The sequence below is a fragment of the Elephas maximus genome, chromosome 1 (genome assembly GCF_024166365.1).
Source record: "Elephas maximus indicus isolate mEleMax1 chromosome 1, mEleMax1 primary haplotype, whole genome shotgun sequence".
Classification (NCBI taxonomy): Eukaryota; Metazoa; Chordata; class Mammalia; order Proboscidea; family Elephantidae; genus Elephas; species Elephas maximus.
Window position 1 is genome coordinate 201806712 of NC_064819.1, and position 12959 is coordinate 201819670.

Here is a 12959-nt window from a genome sequence, read left to right on the forward strand (position 1 = left end):
TCTATTTCCACACAAATATTCTGCTGTTTCCTTTGCTTGCTTTATGTCCTATGATGACTTGTGACGTTCCAACTTAACTAAGCAGGGAACTGCATTTCCCAGAACGTTGTTCCCTATATGCTTTTAGGTTAGAGTTGGCCCAAAGAGGAACTTGTGTGACATTCGAAAAAGTGCAGCTGCAGTCATTGCTCTGTGAAGGTGTTTCCAGGCAGATAGGGTGATCGACTGGCACAGAGGTACTGACAGGTTCCAGCTTGGCTTCATCCTTTTTTTCCCTGTGCCAGGCTCTTCTTCTTGACACTGGCACGGCTGACCCACAGTGGCCGCAGATTTACCGCCATATCCCTGGCTAAGAACCTTCAGAAGCAGTAGCTACCCAGAGGCAACAGTGACCACTCCTTCCCCTACTTCCTTCTTAGCAGCCCCACTTCAGTGGCTGGATGTTCTTGCCATCTCAGATTTCCCTAAAAGCTCCAACCTGTTACTCATGCTAGTCTCCAGAAATTTAGCTTAGTTGCCGCTTCTCTGATCTCTAACCCCCTTCCAGACTTTCACTTCCTTAGCTCTTCTCACGGTTCTAATATATGCTCTGGTTCCCTCACTGAACCCTGATGATACGTTCATTTGGCTTATAATGTGGGCATCCTTCCCTAAATCGCAGTGAGGGTTAAATTTTTATTCTCCATACTCCTATAGCGTCTGGTGGCTGACACATGTTCCACTGAAGTATAATTGAATATTTATTTGTCTGTCTCCTCTATTAGACCATGAGCCCCTTGAGGTGAGGGTCTGAGTCTTAGTCATCTCTGAACCACAAGCACTCAGGGCAACACTTGACACATATTAAATGCTCTATATATTTTTATTGAACAGATGGTGTTCCATACAGAGAGAAAGTCTCCAAGGCACTCACCATCCTCTTGAGCTAATGGCCACTCTATTCAATGTAGGAAAGTCCTGGAAAGAGGATAGTTGGATTAGGAAGATGACGAAATGCTTCACTTCTCCTTGGACTCTCCAAGGAAGAACAAGGAAGCTGTCTTGAGAAATAATTGAGCTAATTTTCATGGTCCCCCTTTGTAAATTGTAAAAGTCTTTTATTAGGATAAAGCGTGATGATGACCACAGTAGAAACTTCAACCTGCTCCTTTGTTTATTCTCTATCAAGCTATGTTCCTAGCTAGAGAAAGTGGGCAAAAGTAAGTGCTGGACTACAGAAAGGATCAACCCATGACCTCAAGTCCCACTTACTTGTTATCAAGTTGCACATTTTATGTTGAGTCCCTGCTTTCTTAATGTGTCACATTTTACTTTTAATGTTGTTCCAAGGATCAAATGACAAAACATTTCAAAAGCCCTTGTCTTGGGGTAAAACCAAAAAAAAAACCAAACCCGTTGCGGTCGAGTCGAGTCTGTCTCATAGCGACCCTATAGAACAGAGTAGAACTGCCCCCATAGAGTTTCCAAGGAGCACCTGGTGGATTTGAACTGCCAACCTTTTGGTTAGCAGCCGTAGCACTTAACCACTACGCCACCAGGGATTCCGTCTTAGGGTAAGCACAGACTAAATGGCTGTCATTCCTATTCGTCCCTCACATTTAATAGTTCAAATGTCTTTGTTGAACACCCAGTGGAAGATGGAAGTCTCAGTGTGGAAAGTGAATTGTAAATGTGCTCCTTAAACAGAAAAACCAAACCAAACCCAACCCATTGCTGTGGAGTTGATTTCAACTCATAGCAACCCTATAGAAAAGAGTAGATCTTCCTCACAGGGTTTCCAAGGCTGTGATCTTTATGGAAGCAGACTGCCACATCTTTGTCCCACAGAGAGGCTGGTAGGTTCCAACTTTTGACCTTTCAGTTAGGTGCTGAGCACTTTAGACTCTGTGCCACTGGGACTCCTTTAAATAGCAAAAAGATGGTCTAATTGAAAGGCTTATCTCCCCTGCAGGCCCTGGGGTGAGGTCTAACTTAACCTAAAGCTTCAGGAACTCCTTCTGTTACTTTGACTCTTCAAGAGGAAGGAGTACCTTAGTCCTTGCAATGCTGTCTTCAGGATCAGTAGCAAAGGAAATGTTCTCCTGAGGAGATTAAATTACTGCAATGAGAAGAGAATGAATCAGCACTCTGCCAGGCATCTCAAATCCCAAATTTGATTTCAAATACGGTCCTGTGATAATGATAATACTAATTTATTGAAGCATCTCAGTATCTAAATTCTTATATTCAAGTTATCAAATTACAAGTACTGACCTCATTGTTGTTGTTATTCTTGTTGTTGCTAGGTACCAGCAAGTTGGTTCTGACTAAGAGCAACCCTGTGTACAACAGAATGAGAAACACTGCCTAATCCTGTGGCATCCTCACAATTGTTATGCTTGAGCCCATTATTGCAGGCACTGTGTCAATCCATCCCATTGAGGGTCTTCCTCTTTTTTGCTGACCCTCTACTTTACCAAGCATGATGTCCTTCTCTAGGGACTGAGCCCTCCTGATAACATGTTCAAAGTATGTGAGATGTAGTCTCACCATCCTTGCTTCTAAGGAACATTCTGGCTGTCCTTCGTCCAAGACAGATTTGTTGGTTCTTTTGGCAGTCCATGGTATATTCAATATTCTTCGCCAACACCATAATTCAAAGGCATCAATTCTTCTTCAGTCTATCTTATTCATTGTCCTGCTTTCACATGCATATGATGTGATTGAAAACACCATGGCTTGGGTCAGGCACATCTTCATCTTCAAGGTGACATCTTTGCTTTTTAACACTTTAAAGAGGTCTTTTGCCACAGATTTGCCCAATGCAATAAGTCCTTTAATTTCTTGACTGCTTCCTCCATGGGTGTTGATTGTGGATCCAAGTAAAACGAAATCCTTGATAACTTCAATCCTTTCTCCATTGATCACGATGTTGCTTATTGGTCCAGTCATGAGGATTTTTGTTTTCTTTATATTGAGGAGTTATCCATACAAAAGGCTGTGGTCTTTGATCTTCATCACTAAGTGCTTCAAGTCCTCTTTACTTCAGCAAAAAAAGTTGTTTCATCTGCATAACTCAGGTTGTTAATGAGTCTTCCTCCAATCCTGATGCCCCATTCTTCTTCACATAGGCCAGCTTCTCGGATTATTTGCTCAGCATACAGATTGAATAATTATGGCGAAAGGGCACAACCCTGACACACACCCCTCCTCACTTTAAACTGTGCAGAATCCCCTTGTTCTGTTCTAATGACTGCCTCTTGATCTATGCATAGGTTCCTCATGAGCACAATTAAGTGTTCTGGAGTTCCCATTCTTCACAACATTATCCATAATTTGTTATGATCCACACAGTAGAATGCTTTTGCATAGCAGTAAAACACAGGTAAATATTTTTTTATTATTATTCTCTGTTTCAGCCAGATTCCATCTGACATCAGCAATTATATACCTTGTTTCACGTCATCTTCTGAATCTGGCTTGAACTTCTGGAAGTTCTCTGTTGATGAACTGCTGCAATGGCTTTTGAATGACCTTCAGCAAAATTCTACTTGAGTGTGGTATTAATGATACTGTTTAATAATTTCCACATTCAGTTGGATGACCTCGGGAAGTTATTAATGTTCAGTGGAGCACATAGCTGAAAATAATATTGGGAATTCCCATTTGAATTGAGATGTTATTAAAGGCAAGTTTTGGAGTATAAGTAGTTTCCCAAAAAGATAGGCTGGAACAAACGTAGCTTCCAAAAAGCAAAATATTTCATAAAAGTTTAGGATTTATGAGCATGAACATTAAAAACCTCAGAATCAAGAAATGCTACATAGAGAAGTTTGATGTCATTTGTCCAGATCAGAAGATGATGGGAGGGATTTGGTTAATCACTTATTATGGTAGTTACTATAAGACTTAATATAGATTAAAATTCAATTAACATTAAAATGTTATACATATTTTTACAACAATTGAAAAAAAAGTTTGAACTTTCAAAAAGATGTACGCTGCTGTTTACATGTTTTTTTTCTTTGCAACATAACAGTGTCTTATAGTCATTGTTATAAAAATCAACCTTACTTGTTGCAAAAATAAGCAAAGATTGATGAATAAAGCATGCGTTTCTAAGTGTCCTTCTTTCTGACATCCTTATTTAAGAAATTTACCAATCCTTAAAATAATCAAGAATATTTCTTATGTAGCCAGATTTTCTCTATAGCATTTGCACTATTAAGGTGTTAGAAAAGGGAAGAGGAGACATACTTTCTGTCCTCAGAGAGTTTACTATGTTGGCAAGAAAGCTTCATGCTGAGCTTTGCAAAGGTTTCCGAATTAATGAGTCACCTTCCAGTATGTGCTTCCACTGGCCTGGTCCCCAAGTTCCCCAGCAAAACATTTTGCAGATGTTACCAAAGCCCGTGAATACAAGAATTTAACTCACTTCAATTTCTTCTTTACAAATAGGGCCTTTCCTCGGTCTTTCTCCTCAAGAGAAAGAGCCTCCACTTCACCACTTGTTACTTTCTAATTGTTTGTTTCTGTGAATACAAGTTTGAGATTTTCTCTCCCATTTTCCTCAAAGTGCCTGGGTTTCAGGTATTCAGTGAATATATTCAGAGAAGTTTTTATGGAAAAGGTACCATAGTAGTCACTGTGTGACACAAAGGTCAATAGGACATAGTATTTCACACAAGATATTTATAGTCTACATGAAGAACCAACACATGTGCACAAAGTAGAGGCCAGGAAAGGTTGGTTTCAGGGTAGAAGTAAAAGGAAGATTCTAGATATGTTGATTTTGAGATGCCAGTGGAGCACTCAAAAAATATATATATATATATATATATATATATATATATTTCATCAGTAATAAGAAATAAAGGACTTGAACGTGGGAGGAATGGTAAGGTTGAAAATAAGTCTATATGAGAATAACCTATATAGACATGGTCATGGAAGTTGAGAGGACAGGTAAGATTAGAGTTCTTCAACCATGATACTCTTAAAGTTTTGAGCTGAACAATTGTTTCTTGTGGGGTGCTGTCCTGTGCACTGTAGGATGATAAGCAGCATCCCTGGCCTCTACATCCAAGATGTCAGTAGTACCCACTGGCCAGCTATGATACCCAAAAATGCCTCCTGACATTGTCAAATCGCCCCAAGAGGCAAAATTTCCCCTGGTTGAGACAGGTTAGAGAGATTCTGGATTAGAGAGACAGAGAGAGGTTGTGAAGGATGAAAAAAAAATGCAAAGGACAAAATTTGGTGAAATGTGTTTATGGGATGGGAAGAGGAGGAGGAGAAAGAAAAAAAGGAGACAGAGAAGAGACATTTATTGAGGCAGTAAATATTATCCTAAAACTCTGAGAGAGGGAAAGAACTTCAGTTCTGTGAATGAAGTTAATCTTGCTGGATAGCTAGTATTGCACACACATACCCATAGACGTGGACACTACCTGTATGTACAGACACAAGCAGAATTTATATACGGTCATGCACCACATAACGTCTGTTAGGGCAACATCCAGTGCATACCTTCTGTGGTCCCAGCCCCCTGTAAAGGCTATTAGAAATTTGAAGCACATACAAAGGTTCATAATAACAAATGGGTGCTACTTTGTGATGTGTATCAAAACATTATTATTATTTTACTGTATTAGTATGTTAAAGATGTTTTAGTGTATCTGAAAATGTTTCTTTAATTTTTTTTTTAACTCATAGAAAGGTAGATTATATACTGTATACTAAGACAAAATCCGACTAACTGACATTAGATATAAAAGGTGCCTTCTTCTGACTTAGGTACAAATTTGACTTAAAGACAAATTTAGGAATGGGATTCGTTTGTAATCCAGGGACTGCCTGTATATAATATGGTGTTCATGCAACGTCCAACTCACATAACAGCCTGTTTCACAGAACGTATTGTGGATGTTAAGCATCACATGACTGTGTGGACCAAAAGTATATGTTGAGTGAAAGAATGTTTTCCTAAACTCTATTCATTCTCCTTATTCAATAAAACAGTGCAATTTTACCAAAAGATTGCAAGGCTCATATCAATTCTTTTTGACACAGGATGTTTAAGTCAGAACCAGTAAAATTGGAAGTAACTCCAACTCTCTGCTTCCTTCTCCCCTTTCATGCCAAGTACATGTTCCATAACCTAGGCTTCTGGTCTATTCAAGCTATCTCAAGAAATATGTACATAAACTCAGTTGTACATGACTTGCAGTGAGTAGAAAGACTTGCTATGTCTCCTCCACTGATGCTGTTTACAAGCTAAAAAGAGAAAAATTCTGTTTGATTTAAGCCAATGAGTGAAATTCTAAATCACTAACTGTGCTAATTCAGGAATCAGCAAGCCTTAGCAGAGAGTTTTGTTTTATTGGTGGTATCTTCCCCAGAACCCCAGAAATTGGCTACTTTGGTGACTTTGACATAGAAGTTTTGACCTATTGGTCCTATTAGGTGTCTGTTACAATTACTGGAAGAATGGTCTCCCTGAGTTAGTCCCTGCCTCTGCCTCTAGAGAGAAAGAGCATCCAGGATTGTCTATCTAAAAAGAAGCCTAGGGTACGGGGAGCGTTACCTAACCATGTGTAGGAAACAGACTTAGGGTAGAAAAGTCAGGGTGGAAGATCATCCCCGTGACAATCATTCTCAGTGCCTTCCGAAACCAGGGATAAAACATGCCATATATAATGGGATTGAAGGTGGAATTGAGATAACCCAGCCAGAGGAAGACATTGTACAAATCTTCAGGTGTTGTAAAATTAATGAAAGGATCCGTGATTGTTAAGACAAAGAAAGGTAACCAGCACAACACAAATACTCCTACGACTATGCTTAAAGTCTTGGTGGCCTTGCTTTCTTTTTTGGATGAGTTCTTTATTTCGCTTTCTGACCCAACCTGTTTCATCTTTGGCCCCATGTCAATTTGCTTAGCATGCTTCCTGGCTACTACGAAAATGTGTATATATATGCCCACCATCACTGTGCCAGGGAGAAAGAATGCTATAAAGGAGACCAGTGTGCCCCAGAGCTTGTTAAATATCAACACACATGAACCTATGCAGTCAATGGCTGCAATAAAATCTTCTGCACCAATTTTGTTTAATTCTGAGAATACCAGGCCAAAGGCAAAAAAGGTAGGGAAGGACCAACTGATAAGTAGAAAGACTTCTATGACAGGGATGGTAATTTTGGTGACATAATGCAATGGGTCACAAACTGCATAGTAGCGGTCAACTGAGATGAAGCAGAGGTGAAAAATGGAGGTGGTGCAGAACATGATGTCACAGCAGCTGTGGATTTTGCAAAAGAGGTCTCCAAAGTACCAGCAGGACTCAATGGACCTGATCATACTGAAGGGCATGACCACACAGCTCAGCAAAAAATCCGTGATGGCCATGGACAGGATCAGGAAGTTGGTGGGGGAGTGGAGTTGCTTGAAGTGTGCAATGGAAATGATGATGACCATGTTGCCTAGCATGGTCATCACTATAGCCCCAATCATGACCACATACATGGCAAAGGCACTCAACAGAGACCTCACATTTTTAGGGCATGAACTGTTAACAAAAGCAAAGCAAAATTGTACTTCTGGGGGGTTCCAAAGATCATGTGAATTCATTGTCTTTATTCCAGGGGTATGATGAGTCTTTTTCAAAAATACTGTGCTCCTCTCATTTCTGAGAAAGAAAGGTGAAAAACAATAAAGATTATTGATAGGGCAACTTTTCACAAAGCCTTAGCTAGTCTATATTTCCAATTCCAAGGTTCAAACTCACTACTGGGCAGGAGCAGGACTTCCCAAACCTTAATGTATACAAGAATTATCTGGGGATCTTTTTAAAACACAGATTCTGATTTTGGGTGGGTGCTGAAAGTCTACATTTCTCATAAGATCCCAAGAGATGCTAATGTGGTTAGTTCAAAGACCACGCCTTGAGTAGCTAGGAGCTAAAGGAGAATTGAGTTAATGAATTCAGTTAAAACCATCAGAGTGACCCAGATAGTGCATGCTCTGGTTGCACTAATGTGTAGCCCTTACTCTGGAGGTTCCCATTCCAAATCCATAGGAAGATTGAGAATTTTATCTGTACCACTTATATTAACCAACTTTCTAGATAAAAGCACCTAAAGAATTACTAGGGCCTCTGGCAGGACATCATGCTTGGCAAAGTAGAGAGTCATAATAAAAGAAAAAGACCCTCAATGAGATGGATTGACACAGTGGCTGCAACAATGGGCTCAAGTATAGTAACAACTGTGCGATGGCACAGGACCAGGCAGTGTTTCATTCTGTTCTACACAGGGTTGCTATGAGTCCGAACTGACTCAAAGGCACCTAAAAACAACAACTACAACTGGTATCATTATTTAACTTTTAGCTTAAACAATAATTACTATCTTAAGATTGTACTTCTTTTTTTAAAAAAAAAAATCTCTTGTGGATATTTGCAAATGCTTTTGCTACAGTTATTCATTACATGCAAATCAATAAGGAATCATTTCTCTCCCTAATGGGAACAATATAAAAAAGATTTAAAGCAATATTATGATAACTTAAAAATATGCTAAAGGTAACGACTGTATACATGAATAATCTCAAAAAGAAGGAAAAAATACCTCGCATGACAGATTCTATCAATCTTGTGGATTATCTTCTGTCACTTAGCAGCTGAACTCATGAATTTAAATTTAAGTTTAGATCCTCTTGTCCACAGATTGCAAGTTCTATATTCATAACAAATTGGACAAGTAGAAGTGTTCATTGTTTAATTTGTCATTTGACAGAATTTATGATGTTGCCTTTGTAATGTAAAAATAACAAGACTGACTCACCCTCAGCATGACGCCGGTTTAATTTGTTTTTCCAGTGCTGGGGCTCAATGTGTAACTATGATGACCAATGGCAAGCATTTGTGAGATCCAAGGCCAGGTTGGAGAAGTGGGCTTTGGCCTGAGAATACACTAAAACTCTCTGTTCTGCGGGTCCTTAGGGAAAATGAGTCCACAACCACAACCTCATCAGACTGACTTGGAAAAGACATTACTGAGAATGCAAGCATCTTTGAAAACAATATTTCCACTATTTGCTGCTCTAGCTCAATAATTATCCCCAATGCCCGTGTATGATTTGGCATCTTAACATTATGGCACATTTTATCTGCTCTGGATATAGTGGAAACTGTGGTGGTATAGTGGTTAAGTGCTACAGCTGCTAACCAAAGGGTCCACAGTTCAAATCTACCAGGTGCTCCTTGGAAACTCTATGGGGCAGTTCTACTCTGTCCAATGGGGTCACTATGAGTTAGAATTGACTTGATGGCAATAGGTTTGGTTTTTCTGGATATAGTAATTTAATTTCTCCAGTTAGCATTTTTCTTTAGATACTTTTTAATTGTACCAATCAGGTATTATGCAACTGAGATGAACTTGAGAAACCAAACGTAGAGAAGTAAAATGTAAGAAAGACAAACACTTACTCAGCTCCTTTATAAACTGCAGGCTATCAGTTTTGGAACACAGAACACAAATTATTTCTTTACTTATCACTTGGTTCCTCAGCTCTAAGATGCTGACTATAATGAAATACTATACACTTAGTTACCTTCTTTAATAAATTTACTTTAGCTTGCCTTTTATTGGAAAACCTGGTGGCATAGCAGTTAAGCGCTACAGCTGTTAACCAAAAGGTTGGCAGTTCGAATCCACAAGGTGCTCCTTGGAAACCCTATGGGGCAGTTCTACTCTGTCCTATAGGGTCGATATGAGTCAGAATTGACTCAAGGGCAATGGGTTTGTTTTGTTTTTTTGTTTTTGCCTTTTATTGGTGTTGATTTTGTGAATTTTTTCTTTAATTATCTTTACAGATAGCAAACAATGACCACATTATTTAAGCATTTGTCACTGCCTATCCATGGACATATCATTTCCCTTCCACGTGAGCACAGTCTTGAACATTTCATTTTGTAGTCTTTGAAGTTTTACTTTCACATTTGAAAACCTCATCCCTGAAAGGATTGATATAATTTAACTTCTTAGGTTTGTAAAGTGAATTTCATTTCTTTTTTAAAACATGGTATGAAACAGCTGCTAGAAACTAACACTATTCTCTCACGTTCCGGTTCATGCATGGTTCCGTATTCTAGGGAACTGTTTAAACATTTAAGTGCTAGATTAAGACAAGAAGATAGAGCAAAAAACACACCATTTATTTCAAAAAGTATTACATGAGTGAATTATAAAGCTAATGTCAAAGATAATAATAATTTTCAATTCCTAACTTCACCTCTTGACTCAAAAGTAAGTAAATGAATTACAAATATGACTACTGGTCTACTGCTTTGGTTTAAACAAAAACAAATTGTCATAAAATTAAGTGGAGTCAGGGTTTTGTTTATTCAAATATTTAACAGAATAGAGATAACTTTCTACCACCTCCAAAAAAGGTATACACTGTAATTTAAAAAATAAAATAAATTCAAGCATGTAGGTAGTGATTTACTAGGGTAAAGGTATTTTGGCAAAGCTAGAAATGTTATCACGGGACATTTTCATCCCGGTTTTTTACTCTTTTTTACTAATAAAATTTCCCCAGGCACCAGCAACAAAGGACCAAATTAATGATAGAATTAAAAACAATCACCTAATGAAAGCAGAGAATTTTGTCATTTATTTCTGCCAGGAAGTAAAAAAGAGACCTTGGCTAACATTTCTGGATAGGTGTGAAAATTGCATAGTATTTTTTAAAGTATATAAAATGGAGAAAGACAGGAAAAGAATACAGAACCAGGGAACAGACATAAGAACTCTGAAATGATTTTGAAAACATAAAAGTTCTCCAGATTTCAAGGAAAAGATGAAAAGGAGTTACATGATATTTTTTCCTCATGTGTTACATGTCTAAACTTATGTTAAGGGTTGTATCTTTATTTGCCTCAAACAGGAAAGGAAAATATTCACTAAGGCTCAATAATTTATAACAAATTAAATGGGGAAAAATTTAAAAAGGACACATCACACCTTCTTTACTATGCATGATTCCTCTTCTCTTTCCTGGTTGCACAGCCCAAACACTCTACCTCTGGGACAATTTCTACTAAACTTATTATTTCACCTTGCTTTGATATGTCTTGCCCCCGTTATAATTTCTTAGATAAGAGATATGACTCTTGAGTTAAACATAAGAAAGATTTGCTGTAGGTCTTCATATCATCACCTCTTTAGAATTTCAGTGATTTTAAAAAATGATCTAGTTTTATTTATACCAATGACTATATTATGTGTGGTTCCTTTCAACACGCAAAAAAAAAAAAAAAAAAACAAGAGATAAATCAGTCAGATCTCTTTTTTTTTAATATACTCCTTTTGGGTTTACCAGAATTTCTTTTGCTGATTAGGTAGTTTTGAGTTAAAATAATTTAAAAGGGAGTTATCTGTTGTACTAAAAGTTCTTACCATTCAAGTGAGCATCGTGCTCCATCACCCCCTGCCCTGCCCAAGCTCTAGCAGGTAGGTCCCTGGCAGGCTATGCTCTCAGCAGCATTTATACACAGAATATGCCTCTTGAGATGCTTTACCCTGTGTCTTGCTTTTGACAAGTTTGCCCTTTAACAATCTTCAGTGTGTTGCCAGCAAAAAGATTACTGTGAGCCTTCAGAGAATTGGCTCCAGGGGAGGGAATCAGTTTTGTGCTCTTATTGCAGTGACCTCAGAAGGGATAACATAGACTAGTCTCACTCAAAGTCAAAGATGGAAAAGAATAAAAATAAAGGAAGAAGTGGGGGGGGGAAGGGAGGGAGGGAAAGAAGGAAGGAAGGAAGGAAGGAATGAGGGGAGGGGAGGAAGGAGGGAAGGAAGGAAGAGGAAAATTTAATTCAAACCCACAAAATGCTCAGTTCACATATTACCAAATGCTAGATAACCTCTTCAAACAGTGTGTTCCTTACTCCGTAGTAAAAATTTGACTCAGTTATATCTTTTCCTTTTGCTGCCATGAACAAACCAGTGGTGTCCATTCACAGTGCAGTTCTTTTAATTCCACAGTTTGCCACATAGAGGTTCTAGCCTAAACAAAGTTTCATAGCATCTGCAGGAAAAGTAAAAATTCCCATCACCATGTGAGAATTTGAATGGTTATAGAAAGTATTGTCATTAATGTGGCATAGTTTCATACACTAAGCTTCAAATAGTTTACATTGACTATTTTATGGTCCATCATGGCCATAAAATAAATCTATTAAAATACACAATGAGTAAGCATTTATCAAAATCGAATCAAATTATTCACCTATACATTAACTGGCAAAAACAAACTTTTTTACACCTGCTGGGGACTTCCTTCATAAAATTCAAAGTCTTGATGAGAGGTGGCGGTTGCATGACGTTAGGTTTTATTTTTTTTGCTCAGATGTGTTCACAAAACTTCTGTTCCTAAACTTCTTCCCACATAGAGAATAACTTTATAGTACATTTTTATAAGGTACCTCGGGTAGCACAGGTGCTTTGCGCTCAACTACTAGCCTAAAGGTTGGTGGTTTGAATGCTCCTAGCAGGACCACAGAAGAAAGGCCTGGTGATCTGCCTCCTGAAGATCACAGCCATGAAAATCCCATGGGCAGTACTACTCCGTAATATCAGTCAGGGTCAAGTCAGGAAATTGAAAAGGAAATTCTTATTTTAATAGAAGTAAACTTAGGAAATTATGTTAAGAGGTATTAGAGGACTAAAAAAGTAAAAAAGGGAACAATAGGGTAACAGGGATAATAGTAACTGCAGAAAGCATCTACCGGTTGTGCGTGGGAACAAAGGGAGTGGTAGGGCTATGAACACCTTAAAATGGAGCAGGGGCTCCCCAGAGCTGACACAGGCTGCTGCCTGACTGCTGCTGGTTCCTCAGAAGCCTGGAAGGGGTCCTCTTATGGAAGTGAGTTTTTTTATTTCTTTTTCTTTCTGCTTTCTTTTGACTGGGGTGG

The 12959-nt window shown here is 38.5% G+C and overlaps 1 protein-coding gene across 1 annotated transcript; it reads right to left on the reverse strand.

The window, feature by feature from the left end:
• Positions 1-6565: 6565 nt before the first annotated feature.
• LOC126070229 (trace amine-associated receptor 4-like) lies at positions 6566-7609 on the reverse strand. Its single transcript, XM_049874231.1, has one exon. The coding sequence runs from the start codon at positions 7607-7609 to the stop codon at positions 6566-6568; it is 1044 nt and encodes a 347-aa protein (XP_049730188.1).
• Between the last annotated feature and the right edge of the window lie 5350 nt (positions 7610-12959).